This window comes from Electrophorus electricus, chromosome 13, assembly GCF_013358815.1.
Source record: "Electrophorus electricus isolate fEleEle1 chromosome 13, fEleEle1.pri, whole genome shotgun sequence".
Taxonomy (NCBI): domain Eukaryota; kingdom Metazoa; phylum Chordata; class Actinopteri; order Gymnotiformes; family Gymnotidae; genus Electrophorus; species Electrophorus electricus.
In genome coordinates this window covers 18,172,341-18,187,070 of record NC_049547.1, presented here as the reverse complement: position 1 = coordinate 18,187,070, position 14,730 = coordinate 18,172,341, and the positions used below count along the sequence as shown (strand labels likewise).

The 14,730-nt window shown below is 43.1% G+C and overlaps 1 protein-coding gene across 5 annotated transcripts in view; it reads left to right on the top strand.

Annotated features, from left to right (window-relative positions):
* kif26ba (kinesin family member 26Ba) overlaps positions 1-14,730 on the top strand; it is a 74,161-nt gene that overhangs the window by 33,349 nt on the left and 26,082 nt on the right. For all 5 annotated transcript variants that reach the window (XM_026999852.2, XM_035532538.1, XM_035532539.1 and 2 more), the window contains exon 4: positions 2,300-2,442. In XM_026999852.2, the coding sequence (XP_026855653.2) occupies positions 2,300-2,442 (143 nt within the window). The remainder of the gene's footprint in view (positions 1-2,299; positions 2,443-14,730) is intronic.

Sequence of the window (14,730 nt, the reverse complement as noted above, 5' to 3'; positions counted from 1 at the left end):
CAGCAAACCCTGTACAGAGAATCTGCTAACTTATACAAGATCATTTTGTGTCTAATGGGATAATGGTATACAGATCAGAAGAAAAACTACTTCAAGGTTTGTACGTTTAGCACGTTGAACGTTTAAGAGACCAAATGTTCACGAGACATTGTTCCCGAGCCACTGCTCATGAAAGGCCATTGCAAGGTGACCCAGTACTTCAACCATGTACAGTAAATCTTGAACCAAGTATAGTAACAGCTTTGGCTGGTAAAGGTAACAAGGGTGAGTTTACATTTTCAGGGTATATTAAAAGCTGGCTCATCATCCAGATTTAATAGCTGCAAGATGGTGAATAAGGCAAACAGAGGCAGACAGATGCCAAAAAGAGGAGAGTGAGGAAGAGATGGGAAAAGAGGGGAAGAGATAGGATGAGACAGGAAGAGACAGGAAAAGCAGGAGGAAGAGACATAAGTGAGGCAGAGCAAGGGTGACAGAGTGAGAGAGTGAGAAAGTGAGAGAAATAGTGAGAGGACAACAGACATTTTTGAACACTGTAGGTGCCCAATAGTGGATGTCTTCTTCCCCCATCTCTTAGAGCAGCTCTGGTGATTCTGCTGCCACTGGGTGATCTACTCTTAGAGCAGCTCTGGTGATTCTGTTGCGGCTGGGTGATCTACTCTTAGAGCAGCTCTGGTGATTCTGCTGTCACAAGGTGATCTACTCTTAGAGCAGCTCTGGTGATTCTGTTGCGGCTGGGTGATCTACTCTTAGAGCAGCTCTGGTGATTCTGCTGTCACAAGGTGATCTACTCTTAGAGCAGCTCTGGTGATTCTGTTGCGGCTGGGTGATCTACTCTTAGAGCAGCTCTGGTGATTCTGCTGTCACAAGGTGATCTACTCTTAGAGCAGCTCTGGTGATTCTGCTGCTGCTGCTGGGTGATCTACTCTTAGATCAGCTCTGGTGATTCTTCTGCCACTGGGTGATCAACTTTTAGAGCAGCTGATCCTGGTCAGCACAGTGAGGCCCTGTTCTCTGGTAAGCACTGTTTTCTGGTCAACCCTGTTCTCTGGTCTGCATTGTTCTCTGGTCAGTATGGTCAGCACTGTTCTATGGTGAGCACTGTTCTCTGGTCAGCACTGTTCACTGTTCAGCACAGTCAACACTGTTCTCTAGTCAGCACTGCTTTCTTGTCAGTATGGTCAGCACTGTTCTCTGGTCCACACTATTCTCTGGTCAGCACAGTCAACCCTATTCTCTAGTCAGTATTGTCAGCACTCTTCTCTGGTCAGCCCTATTATCTGCTTAGCACTATTTGTATATCTCTACTTATCTGGACTTTTATTCAGCCTTTTTGACTGGGTTCACATCAGATATCTTGGACATCGTAGATTAGACCAGACTGACACAATTAAACAAGCATGGGCTTTAGTCTAAGTTATGATAACTTGCATGAAAACTAAATTTGGATGACAGTTCATACCCATGTGGTTGGACCCATTAGTGATCTTAGATTTTGTATTTTTAACTTTTATTCTCTTGCACAGTCTCAGTGTTTCTAGTGCCAGTGTAAATGTACACAGGGACCTTAAACGCACATATCCACAAACCTGGTTTATTTCTCCATGGGTCCAGGCAGATCTGTAAGCGTCTATCTCCTGTCCTTAAAGCTGCTTCAGTAAACCCACTGTGTTCTGCAGAGCTGTCATTCTGGGAGGTTGCTCTTCCTACATGGGATGCTTGTGGCCTTATTTGGAGCAGAGTGCTGGGGTGACCAGCAACAGCACTGTCGATGTGGGTGGGGCTGAGAGTCCAGGTTATTTTTGAAGCTCTCCAGCTCTCTCCGTGGCTCTGGTGAATTGTTATTCAGCAGACTTCTGACATGGACTAAAATACAGGGTTCAGTTGAGAATGCTGTGTGCTTCCACTGCACCCTACACCATCGCGCCCCCCCGCCCACCCTAAATCCCACACCTGAGACCACCCTCCCCCCAACCTGGGACAATGATATGGAAAAGCAGCTATATCATAATTGAAGCAAATCCTCATAACCTCATAGCCTCATAAATCACCTTCCCAGAATAGAATCACCAACCTATAACAGCCTTCAGAAAGAGCTTAAACCAAATGTATTACAGAAAAACTTCTGAAAACTCTGGTGTTGCTGGATGCCAGTTGGGCCCAAATAGCTTAATGCAAATGAAGTGATGCTAATTGCTTCTCGCTTGATTTCCTTCACTGTATTAACATTTTCAGGTGAAATATCTTTCCATGCTCTTCTTCTGGGTTGGGCTGTTCGAACTCTGCTGTTCACTTGCAGATTTCTCCGATGGTGGAGGGTAGCAGGGAGGGTCCGACCGAAGCTCTTCTCAATCGCTACAATGCCGAGCGCCCTGCCACTGCGACCCCAGCCACCACAGCGACCCCCACTGCAACCTCCGCTGCTGCATCCTTCTTTGCCAGGTAAGATCCTGGGATAAAATCTGAATCATTTTCAGGGAAGCATTCACACACGAGATGATAAATGTGGTGGTGATGAGTCACACATCAACATATCTAAAAGAGATGATGAACATGGTACTGCTCAGTGAACTGTTTCCTGAAGCTGTTTTGTAGGAGTGAAATTCACTGAAATGAAAAAAAAGATTTAATGTAGTGATCGTCCTTATGGAGCCCAAACTAAATGATGATGATGATGGTGTTGGTGATAATGATGATGATTATGATGATGATGATTTAGCGTTCATCCTCATAGCCTGTCTGACCCTTGGGCTCAAAACGAACAAAATAACATTTCTCAGCTCACTGCACGAACCATTAAGTTTATTTCAAGTAGGAGTGCTTAAGTTTAAGACATAATTTTTTCACACAACTGAACAACCCAGAGAATATGGAGGTAGTATATGACACTTACAATGAGGTTGGAAAGAAACCTTCAGACAGTTGAAGAGGAAAATCAAAAAACCTAAAGCTGGAAAGAGTTCCAGCCTTTTACATATAATTATACAGATCAACCTTACCTGAGGCAGAAATTCAGCACCACAAGTTTAAAGCTTGCCAATCAATAACATTTAGTACTCTAAGTTAGTTTGTGGACCATTAAATAAGTAACACCTCTGGAGTAGAAACCATAATGGGAGTCAGTTCTTGAGCTTCTGAAAAAGTTCTCAGGTTCTCAAAAACATTCTGTGGTAAGGCCTACTTGCTGCTGTCTGATCCTAAAATCTGACTGTGTAAATTGGGTGAGAGAACAGTATTTGACCCTCTTTAAAAATCACAGTGGTTATCAGGGAGTATTGCTCTAATCTGCTCTAAATCAGGGAGTATGGCTCTAGTCTGCAGTCATTCTAATATCACTGTGCCTGACTGTGCACATGCACAATCACACGCACACGCATACACACATAGCTCCAGAGGAGTTGTTTTCAAACCACTAGCCATGATAGTTTCCATATGTTTTACTGTAATTCCCATAAGGAGGCCTGACTGTGTGTTCGGTTTTTCGGAATGTCTTTGTATCATAATGTGGGAGAGACCCACGCCCAAATCATGACCAGTCGCTGCTGCTGCTGTTACTGAGGAGAGCAGTGGGTGATGAGGTCCTATCTAAAGCAATATGAGGAGGAGAACAGTAGCAGGGGATGAATGGTGTGTGTGTGACAGCTGCACTGCTGTGTGTTGGTGAAACCTCTCGTAAATCACTCCTCCTCTGCAGCTGGACTCCTACATTTTATTTATAACTGTTTCAACATCAGTGGTGGCATGATCTCTTCATCCCCCACCTCTCTTACCTGAACTCTTACCTCACTGACCTCACTTTTATACACACCCACACACACACACACACACTCATAAATTCCCTCACCGATAACCTTCCTCACTCACAACATGTTCTCACATATGTAACATATGCAGCTAACATATTTTACACAACTAGTTTCCCATACATGTTCTTAACCATGGCTACTCTGGGCTCTGTTAACCATGACTACTCTGGGCTCTGTTAACCATGACTACTGAGGGCTCTTTGGCACTGGGTATTGGGTGGCAGTGGAATGGGTGGGTGTCGCTTTGGCAGAGCGTCTTTCATATTTGTATGATGAGAAGACTCTGCACTCTCTTGTGAGAGGAGCTTAACATATTTCTCTTATCTTATCTGATTGTGCACTTGCTCGCTCTCCAGTCGTGCTGCTGTCAGACCCACTCATGCTTTATGTCCAGTTTAACCGTGGAAGACCATTCCACCCAAACTACCAAGCAACACCCCAGCACCCACATCTTACAGAGACATTCGAATACACACATTCTGTGGACAGTGTAACCAAATATACTTGGTTTGCGTGTGTAACCTGAGTCTGCTGTCTTCCTAAACTGTGATAGCCTGACTCTGCAGGAGAGAGTCATTGATCTTTGCCATGTGTGACAGCGGGCACTAAACATTTACAGTAAAAACCATTTGGCAGCTTTACTCTTTTGGAGATGTTTTCTTCAGCGATACCTTTAGTTTATAAAGAGAGTTAAACAGTTCTGACAAATAACATTCATCCAAATTTAGAGAATAGATTGTTATAGGTTTAAGCTCCTAATCCATAGGGGAGAATCATACTGTGGCACTGTGGTTCAGACACTGTAAATATTACCATAAGGTCCAGATCACAGCAAAGTTAAGAGCTTTCTCATGTGATTTACAAGTTATGGCGTCTACCTCCCTGCAGACTGAGTGTATGTACTATATGCCACACACTGACACACACCAGCACCTCCACATCTCCACTCACCCTGGGCAGTTGTTGATTCTAGGTTTTTTCCATATGTGTCCAGTACTCATTGCCACAGGGTCTAAAGTGAAGGAGATGCATGGGTAATAACATCATGCCCTCATGGAACTAAAAACAGCCATTTTCTGGCTGTAAAGAGAGGAAGCTGCTGTAAATTTAAGAGGGCACTTTAGGTTTACAGGAAGAGCATGTGTGTGTGTGTGTGTGTATGTATGTGTAGGTGTGTGGGGGGGGGGAGGGTTGGGGGCAAGTGTCTGCCTGTATCTTGACAGGTAACAAGTCTCCTCACAGTAGGGCATGCACACACACCTGGCACTTATTTTCCATGGTCTGGAGCTGAGGTCCCACTCATTCTCCTTCCTCTCCATGTTCCACCTGAGGATTTATAGGTGCTGGAACAGATGCAGAGAAAGCTGGTTTTATAGGCCAGGGGTCATGACCCCCAGCATCTGGACATGTTCCATTAAGGATGTGACAGGCATGTACGAACAGCCTGCCTGGTGTGCTGGCATCTGTGATTTAAACTCGACAGGTCCTGTCAAGGCCATGCCTCTCCATCTCATAGCCCATATACAGAACTCCTCGACTGTGTGTGTGTGTGTGTGTGTGTGTGTGTGTGTGTGTGTGTGTGTATGTGTGTGTGTGTGTGTGTGTGTGTGTGTGTGTGTTCCCACTATTTCCCTGAGCAAGTTTTCAGCAAATGTTTGTCCCCACTCTGTAAGTCTCCTCTTTCACCAAAACACCTGCAGTTTTTCTCACTGCTACAGTGCTCTTCTATGGCTCTCTCCCTCTTACTGTCACCGCTCAGTTCCTGCCTAGTCTCCACCCAGTCCCAGCACCTTATGGAATTCTTCCATGGCAATGGGTCTCCCCCTAGCCCACACCAAATAAAGGTACTGGAGTACTTGGTTGGATATGTACGCACAATGACAAGACTGCCTCAATCCTACCTGCCCCCCTCCCTGCCTCATTCCTACCCTCCGCTGCCTCATTCTTACCCCTCCACCACCTCAACCCTACCCCCCACACCTCCTCCATCCTGGCCCCCACGGCCTCAAGCCTATCCCCCCACTGTCTCAATTCTACCCTCCACCACTTCAAACCTATACCGCCACCCCAACTGCCTCAATCTTACCCCCCGACCACCTCAAGCCTATCTCCCCCACCCCAACCATCTGAATCCTACCCTCCACCGCCTCATTCATACCTCCCCACCGCCTCAATCACACCCCCCACCACCTCAATCCAACCCCACCACTGCCTCAATCATAGGTGTGTGTGTGTGTGTGTGTGTACATGTGCCAGTGCTTACATGTGTTTACATATGTGTATGTAAGTGTAAGTGACTTTGCTTTTTTCTGATATTGTTACACAGGAGGGGGTGAAATAGGCTTAGCTAATGCTGCCAGCAGATAAGTGGCGAGTGAGAGAGATTGACGGAGACACCGAGTAATGGCTTATACCCGTGACTCTACAGACACAATACACATTCGCACCCACAAGCACACTCACATACATGCACATGCAGTTGCAAGATTTACACATATGCGCTCATGGAATTATGTGTCCATGTGTTTGGAGAGTGTGTTATGAGTGTGGTGATGTGTCAGTATTGTATGTCTGTGTTGTTACTCTGTGCTCTTCCACTTCATCACCCAGCACCCCAGGGGAAGTCTCGTCTTTCCCCCCTTTCCGAATCACCATTAGCTCCACTGTGCGCCGTTACAGCTAGAAGCCCCACCCACCTCCAGTGCTTCTCACAACAATTTTGACCTTTACGCTCTATACCCGGCCGCCAAATTGATCGATTGTGGTGGTTAAAAGCTGGAGGGCGAAGAAGAGGAAAGACAACGTAGAGCCTTCATCGATGTTACCTCAGGGTGGGTTATTTCCCACAGAGCAAAACCACATTTATGCTACAAATAAGACGGTTTCCTGGGAGAAGTCTGCCTCTAAAGATGTGTTCATGTATTTGCAACATAAAAACAGTTTCTCTCCCATGTAATCTTCCCGGAGAGTATGGCATACTTATTTACCCAGTGTAGTGTTGCAGATCTATTCAGAGAACTGTATAAACATAAGTGAGCCTTCCGGAGCCCAGCCAGCCCAGATTAATAATAATAATAATAATAATAATAATGCAAAATAGTACATTAAACATTAGGCAAACAAGAAACACAAAGCTAATTCATTGCACACCTATAGTCCATCATCACAGGTTCAGAACTGTTTTGCAGGTTCAGATGTATCTGAAAGAACGTCAGTGCTAGAAGGAAGCTAATAAAGAACACATCTCTCTCTCTCTCTCTCTCTCTCTCCTCTCCCCTCCTCTCCCTGTGCCTTTCAATCCAACCTCTCCTTTTTGCCTGCCTAGGGTCTCTTAATATCCGAGGCACTTAATTGTTGATCCCATGAATTTAGCTGAGTGAGCTAAAGTGTTAAAGGGTGGTATGAATATATGGAGGATCATAAGGCTATGGCGTGTAAGAAATTAGTGCCTCAGGACAGAACTGCCATTCTGGTCCTTTGTTTGGAAAATGGGATGTGCCATAAAGCGCCACTAATGATATGGCAATGGAATGTCCAACACAGCTGCTGGAATTGTCACTACAGCAGTTGGAATATCCACCATAGCTGTTCTAATAACCACCCCAGCAGCTGGTGTATTCACCATAACATTTGGAATGTTCAATATAGCTGCTGGAATATATTCCACAACTGCTGGAATATTCACCACAGAAGCTGGAATATTCACCACACCAGTTGGAATATCCACCACAGCTGCTGGAATATCCACCACAGCTGCTGGAATATCCATTACAGCTGCTGAAATATCCACCACAGCTGCTGGAACATCCACCACAGCTCTGTACTCTGTACTCTCCCACAGCACTGCCATGCCTGCCCTTTTAAACTCTGTAAATATGGGGCAATGCTATCTCACATTCAGAGACCAACTGATCTCACCAATTGCACCATTATATGAAGTAATATTGTGAAAATCAGCATTGCTGATAATGATCGTGCATTATCCCCATTTTCACTAAGAAGTGAGAGTTCTACAGATCAATGTTATGGAAGCATGGCTCTTTAGAGGTAATTCTAGCTTTTTAATGAAGGCAGCTGAATGTGAGAATCCTCAGCTCCTGTGTTGCTCACTAGCACTCACATTCTTAATAAATTCTGAAGTTTTTCAATGAACATATCCAGAGCTAAAATATTTCCTCACTGACCCAGAAAAGTAGATGTTATATAAACTTTGCATAAGATTAACATGTTTGAAGTGGACTTTCTGCAGTTAACTGCAAAATGCTTCTACACAGTCCAGGCCATGGGACTGTTATTCCTACACAGCCATACACTTCCCTGTCTACAGCACACCTAACTATCAGTGAGTAGGAAACAGCATAGCTGCGGTAGCGTCATATTCTGGACAATTCCAGTGTTAAATGTGAGTGGAAAGGTGTGTTTAATGAGAGTGTTAGACTGTGTAGGAGGGGCATAAAGTTTATGGAAGGAACCAAGAACTGTGTGGAAGGACCAGAGGTCCCTGTCTCTGGTCTAGCCTACTCTCCAGTCATGCGTTTTGCCTTCATTTACCCCCTTGAAAGTCCTCTGTGTTGCTGGGCGTCTGTGGCTTGTTTGAAGATGCAGTGATGCTGAGCCCTCTTCCCTGCAGCTATGTGCAGCAGTTTCAGCCCCAAGCTCCTCACCGCATGGTGATCCAGGCCTGTGGGCATTCATGTAGAAACAGCCTGCTCCTCCTGCATTTGAGTCTCTTCTGATTCTGTACCACCACCTAGCCATCATAACACACACACACACACACACACACACATACAAACACATGCACAACCCCATACAAAAAACAAGCATGCAAACACAGATGTACTTCTCTGATTACTCCCAGGTCGTGCGTAAAGGAATTAAAAAATGAACTTAGCTGGGAGGCAAGCAGGCAGCAGTATGAAATGAAAAATAAATACTGGATAACGAATTACTAGAGTTCTCACAATGGAATCACAGATAGCCCTGATCTGAAAACTCTGAAACTGAAACTTTCTTCAGGAGTAGATTTTGGAATTCAGATTTAGAGAAAGAATGAATGATAAAAGAAGCAGAGATGGAGAGATGGAGGAGATATGTGGTTAGAACAGAGCCTGAGAAAGATTCATTATGTTGCTTGCGTTGTTTTAGCTACTCATCAGAATCCTTAACTGAATGCTAACCTCATGCTGATCTCATTGCTGATCTCATTCTGACACCACGAAACAACAACACAGATTTCTCTCCTTCCTCTGTTAAACCATAATGGCTCATCAGGCAGTCCAAAACACTAGCATCTCCAAACCACACATTTGCTAGCTGTAAATCTGTCCATTCAGTCCTTCCATAAATAAGCCTCAAAATGTCTGCCTCAAAAGAACTGTCCATTGTTTGAGGACTTTAATGTGAATTAGAAAGAATTCGTTGTACTTAGGTTTTTATATAGTACAAACTACAATCATATGCTTTGTTCAGAATGCCCTATATGAAAACTACAAGCAGTAACATTTCAAGATATTTATATTGGTTACCTACCAATGATTGTAAGGATTCATGGGCAGAAATCGTTTTGACAGTAGAAGTCAGTAGTGAACATGAGATGTCTGAGGCAAAACGTCTGGCTTAGTGAACAAAACACAGTAGCTAGAGAGCTATTATACATAATATCCATAAACTGACAAAGTGGAACCAATTATGTCCCTAAATTTGAAATATTGGCCCATTTACATAAATAGCTGCCTACTTACATAAAATTCTTGCCATTGTCAGACCTCTTGACAGATGGTGATTTTTTTACTATGACACATCTACATCACATTGGAATACAGGCACTGGTATACATCGGAAATTGGAGTGAATATGATCTGATGTGAATTCTGTACATAGGGGGCTATATTGAGAAAGTCTTTTACTCCCGATTTTTATCCCCTAATTATTCATATTAATTAGACCTAACAGGAAAGATTTTTGGCTGAATGTAGCCATTAGCAGCAGCGATATAAACTGAGCAGATTTCGGTCGCAAACTGCTGACTCCTCCGGGCTTTCTGTCATCTGACTGAAGCTGCTTCTTTATAAGCTGTAGCAGACGGATGGGATGCTGACTAAAAACTTCAACTCCAACTCCAGAACTGTGGTGGTTGAGTTTGAGTATGTGAGGGCGCGTGGGTGAGTGGCGTGATACGGGTCTGCTTCTCTTTGTCTGTGGTATGAGGTTTAGATGCTTGGCCTCTGTCTCTCTCTCTCTGGCTGTGTCTTGTGATGTTTAGATACTGATGCACTCTCTCTCTCTCTATTTGGCTGTGTGGTGTGAGGATTATGTGAGGATTATGAGCATGAGCAATGATGCATAACAATGCTCACTTAACCCACATACAATTCAGGTTTTATGAAAAAAAAAAAAATAAATTCAGGTTTTATGAAAAAAAATATTTTCTTTCTTTTATGAAAAAAGAAAGGTGAATATATGAAAAGCAGTCCACTAAGCTGTACAGTACATTTTGCTAACAGTACATAAATATGTAAAAATCAACTCATAGCAATGTTTTTGAAACCCCAACAGTTTCTGTCATACATTTTTGCTTTTAAATTATTTTGATAATTACCAAACTAAGATCTTATAATAAAAAACTAAGCTTAAGTTAAGCAAGTATTTAGCTGTATAATTATTTTTTTTTTTAAACAAACCCTACATGCAGCTAATAAAAGCTTGTTGTTTCCCTGTGGCTAAGCATACTGTCATTCATGGTTGTGATTGCTGCCAGTCAGTTAATAAAACCCTGCTCTGTAGCCTACCCCTATAGCTGGGCCTTAGCTCACATGCTAATCTCCATCTCTAGCTCTTTCCCCATATGTCTGAGGTAAACTGAGTAAAAGTAAGGCACTCCTGAGTATTCAGCCCTTCTCTGCTCTGCCTCTGGGCTCCACGTTGTTTCCACTCGCCAGACAGCTGTCTGACAAGCCATCAGGAGAGGGCGGTGATTTTACACGAGTGCGGGCAGATGCAAGGTGATCATTTGGTTCAGTAGACCTGTGTAGGTGTACTGCATGCTCTCATGGGGAGCTGAGAAAAAGGAAATATCTTTGTTCACAGTTTCTGCTGCAGTGCAGAAAAAGTGAGAGTAGATAGGTCTCTCTGGGCAGGGACAACAGGATCAGTTCAAATAGAAATACGAGGTTACAGAGAGAAGGGGAGAGAGACTGAGTGTGAGGGGGGTTATAGAGAGAGAAACAGAGAGAGAAGGAGAGAGAGTCTGTCTGCCTTTCCTCGTTTCTTTTTCTGTGCTCTGTGCTCCACAACACTATCGGCTTTGTTTTTGATTTTAAGCCAAACGCTCCATGCTCTATTGGTGTAACCTGTGATTGAGAGAGAGAGGGGGAAAGGGAGAGTGAAAGAGAATTGAAGCAAAGGAGAATGAATTTTAAAAAACTGCAAGAGAGGAACTAGTGGAAGTGTGTATGTGTGTGAGAGAGCATGACAGAGAGAGAAGAAGAGAGAATTACCAAGGTGGTTACAGTCAGAAGATGAGTTGAGGTGTGGATGAAGCCTGTAGCTGAGGTCTTTCCACTGTAGATGTGTCAGGCTGAAGAAGAAAGAGAGAAGGACATCAGAAGGAGAGAGCGATGCAGGGTTTGGACATCCATGGTCCTCAGGATCAGGGTGAGAACGTCCACAGTCAACAGGATCAGGGTTTGGATGTCCACGATCCTTAGGATCAGGGTGAGAAGGTCCACAGTCAACAGGATCAGGGTTTGGATGTCCACGATCCTTAGGATCAGGGTGAGAAGGTCCACAGTCAACAGGATCAGGGTTTGGATGTCCACGATCCTTAGGATCAGGGTGAGAAGGTCCACAGTCAACAGGATCAGGGTTTGGACGTCCACGGTCCTCAGGATCAAGATGAGAATGTCCACGGTCCTCAGGATCACACTGTGGATGTCCAATGTCCTCCGGGCCTTTTAGAGTGAGTGACAGCTGAGAACTCCTAAAGCTTCCTAAAGCTTCTGAACTGTGTTTATTATTGAAGCCTCTGCTGCATGCTTATGATAAATTCTGCATTTCTTAAGTCTGTGTTTCACAGATTAAAACAAGCTTTCAAAAATAATGTGTTTTTGTGAAAAGTTGAATGTACTGTTATCTATTAGACCTTTACTTTCTTCTTTCTTTTAATATGGTGTTTACATAAAAGTCACAAACGCTTCTAGATAATAACCTGAAAATATAATAGCCTCCTGCATCTTCTGTACTGACAGGTGTTTCATGTTTGGCTCGTCTAAATTATGCAGCAGATATTTTGAAGCATTTACTTTGCCTTTGTGGAACAAGATGGCTAAATTTGGAGGCACAGAGGAGCTTTGAGAAAGCTTTCATAACTACAATTTCTCGTCTGCCAAATCTTTAGAGAAACTTGTGTACCCAGGTACAGCTCTACTAAAGGGGAAGGGGAGAATACCCTTCCATGCTTCAAGTCTCATGGAAGACAAGCATTGAGACTATTCTCTGTCCTGGCTCCCAGATGGTGGAATGAACTTCCACTTGCTGTCCAGACAGCAGAGTCCCTTGCAGTCTTCAAACACAAACTGAAGACCCATCTATTCGTGGAATATTTATGACAACTGACCCTGCTCCTATACTGGCTAACTAAATTAGTACTTATTGTAGGGTATTGTTTATTACACTGATGTTGTTTAACAAACTCTAGTACTTATTGTTTATTGCACTTATCATTGTTTAAGATAGACCTTGTGTATTTTGTACTTCTAGGTATCAGCATTCATCTCTGTATTTCTACCGTGTTCTAGATCATTGGTATATTAGACTCTAACCTACTGTACTGACCAGGATGTATTCTATGAGTAAATGACAAACCACTTTTGTACGTCGCTCTGGATAAGAGTGTCTGCCAAATGCTGTAAATGTAAATGTACATTTACTGAGCTCACACACTAAAAAACTCCATCTCTACATAATGCTCAATGGACAAACTTGGCTGTTCCTCTGGTTCTCTGTACAGTAACCAAAGATTATCGCCTGGTTTGTGTTATTTTAGTCCAAATCATTTCCAATATCCCTTGAAGCTTTCTATTGAAATGTGGTCATTTCTTTGGAGTGGTTGAATGTACTTAGGTGTGTATAGCTCTAAAAAAAACCTCTCTAAAAACATACTGACTACTCAAAGCTACCTTTTAAAAATTGTAGACCTTATAAGATTGTAGACAAATTGTAGACCTTTTAAAAATTATACAGTAAACAACTTAAACTTGTTTATAAGAACATACACTCATTGTGATTCTACTGTACTGGCAGACTTGATGCTTTGGCATAATGGAGTATTTTTAATGGTAAAGTAAAGGGGCAGTCCTCCAGTATATCCTGCAGGGGGCTCCAGTGACACCTTTCTTACTACCCCACTCCTTACTCTTCCTCATCTTCCTCACTCTTGTGTAAGCAGCTGACAGGATGCAGTCAAAGGTGGTGCAGAAATCTTGCCTGCTCTGAATGTCTGAGACTGGTGGGTAATGTCTGTTAGATTCACCAGAAAGAGCTCCAGACAACACAGTTAAGAACTGCCCAGTTGTCTGTCTTCATTGAGTGGCATATTTTGTTGATTTGTTGTGTCTTTTTTAGCTCTTCTAACATGCAGCATCTCAAGAATCCTTCAGTGATATTGCAGACTACTGTGGTGAGCTGTGGAAGTGTAAGGTCTGAGATCACCCATTTGCTTGCTGCCAGAATGTATGATTGGCACAAAATTGAGCAAGCATTTCCTTCGGCTCCTTCATTACAGACACACACACACACACACACACACACACACACACACACACACACACACGCACGCACTCATCATATGGGCACCCACTGATGAATCTTTGTTCTGCATCAAGCAGCATCTTCAGTTTACTGGCACCTTCTCCAGCACATGTTTAAGAACTTGGTCCAGCTCTCCAAAGACATTTTTAGGTTGCTGGCAGCATCTCCATCACATTCATGTTTTAGAGATTGGTCTGGTTCTCCACATATAGGTTAAGCACAGTTTTGCATCACAAAGCATTTAGTGTAGAAAATTGACAAAACCAAATGAAGACCCTCTAATTTAGTTCAAGATAAGGACAAAGACACAAATTTAAAATGTTCAGGCTATGCCTCAAATGCACATTCACATCCTCCATTCATACATTTGTGTGTGTGTGTGTGTGTGTGTGTGTGTGTGTGTGTGTGTGTGTGTGTGTGTGTGTGTGTGCGTGTGTATTTGTATGTTTGTTTATGTGTATGCGTGTTTGTCTAAATTATTCAGTATTGAATCTGTGCTGAAAACTGATTGTTCAGGTGAGCCCTGCCATTGTGGTTGATGCTGTCTACAGGGCTAATTAAAACCTGTGTGTGTGTGTGTGTGTGTGTGTGTGTGTGTGTGTGTGTGTGTGTGAGTGTGTGTGTGTGTGTGTGTGTGAGTGTGTGGAAAGTCTTGGTTCAGCCATTGATTGTCACTGACTTTTGCCCTTGTCTGGTTAGTGTCAGTGATTCATTTAGTTTCATTACATATGCAGGTAGAAGCTTTCACCCGCATGCGCACTGATCAGTTGATACTGTGTCAGCTGCCTTACTCTAGTGGACTATACAGACTACAGGAAATACAGTTCTAGAAACTAGGGTTAATTGAGTGAGATTGTGAGTGAAGATGAAGCTCGGGTATCATGTCTGTTGTGCAGTCTGCAGGTTCTAAGGATGAGCATTAATGAAGATATACATGATCAGCAGAGTTGATGCAATACTGGGGGAAAAGATACTAAGAATAAAGAAGAATTAAATATGAATAAAAAAACAATCAAACAAATTGACTGAACAACAAAATTAAATGAGTTACAATAAAGCATGGCCAATACATAAGTTTGTTTACATACTATTAAAACAGTATATATATCAGTAT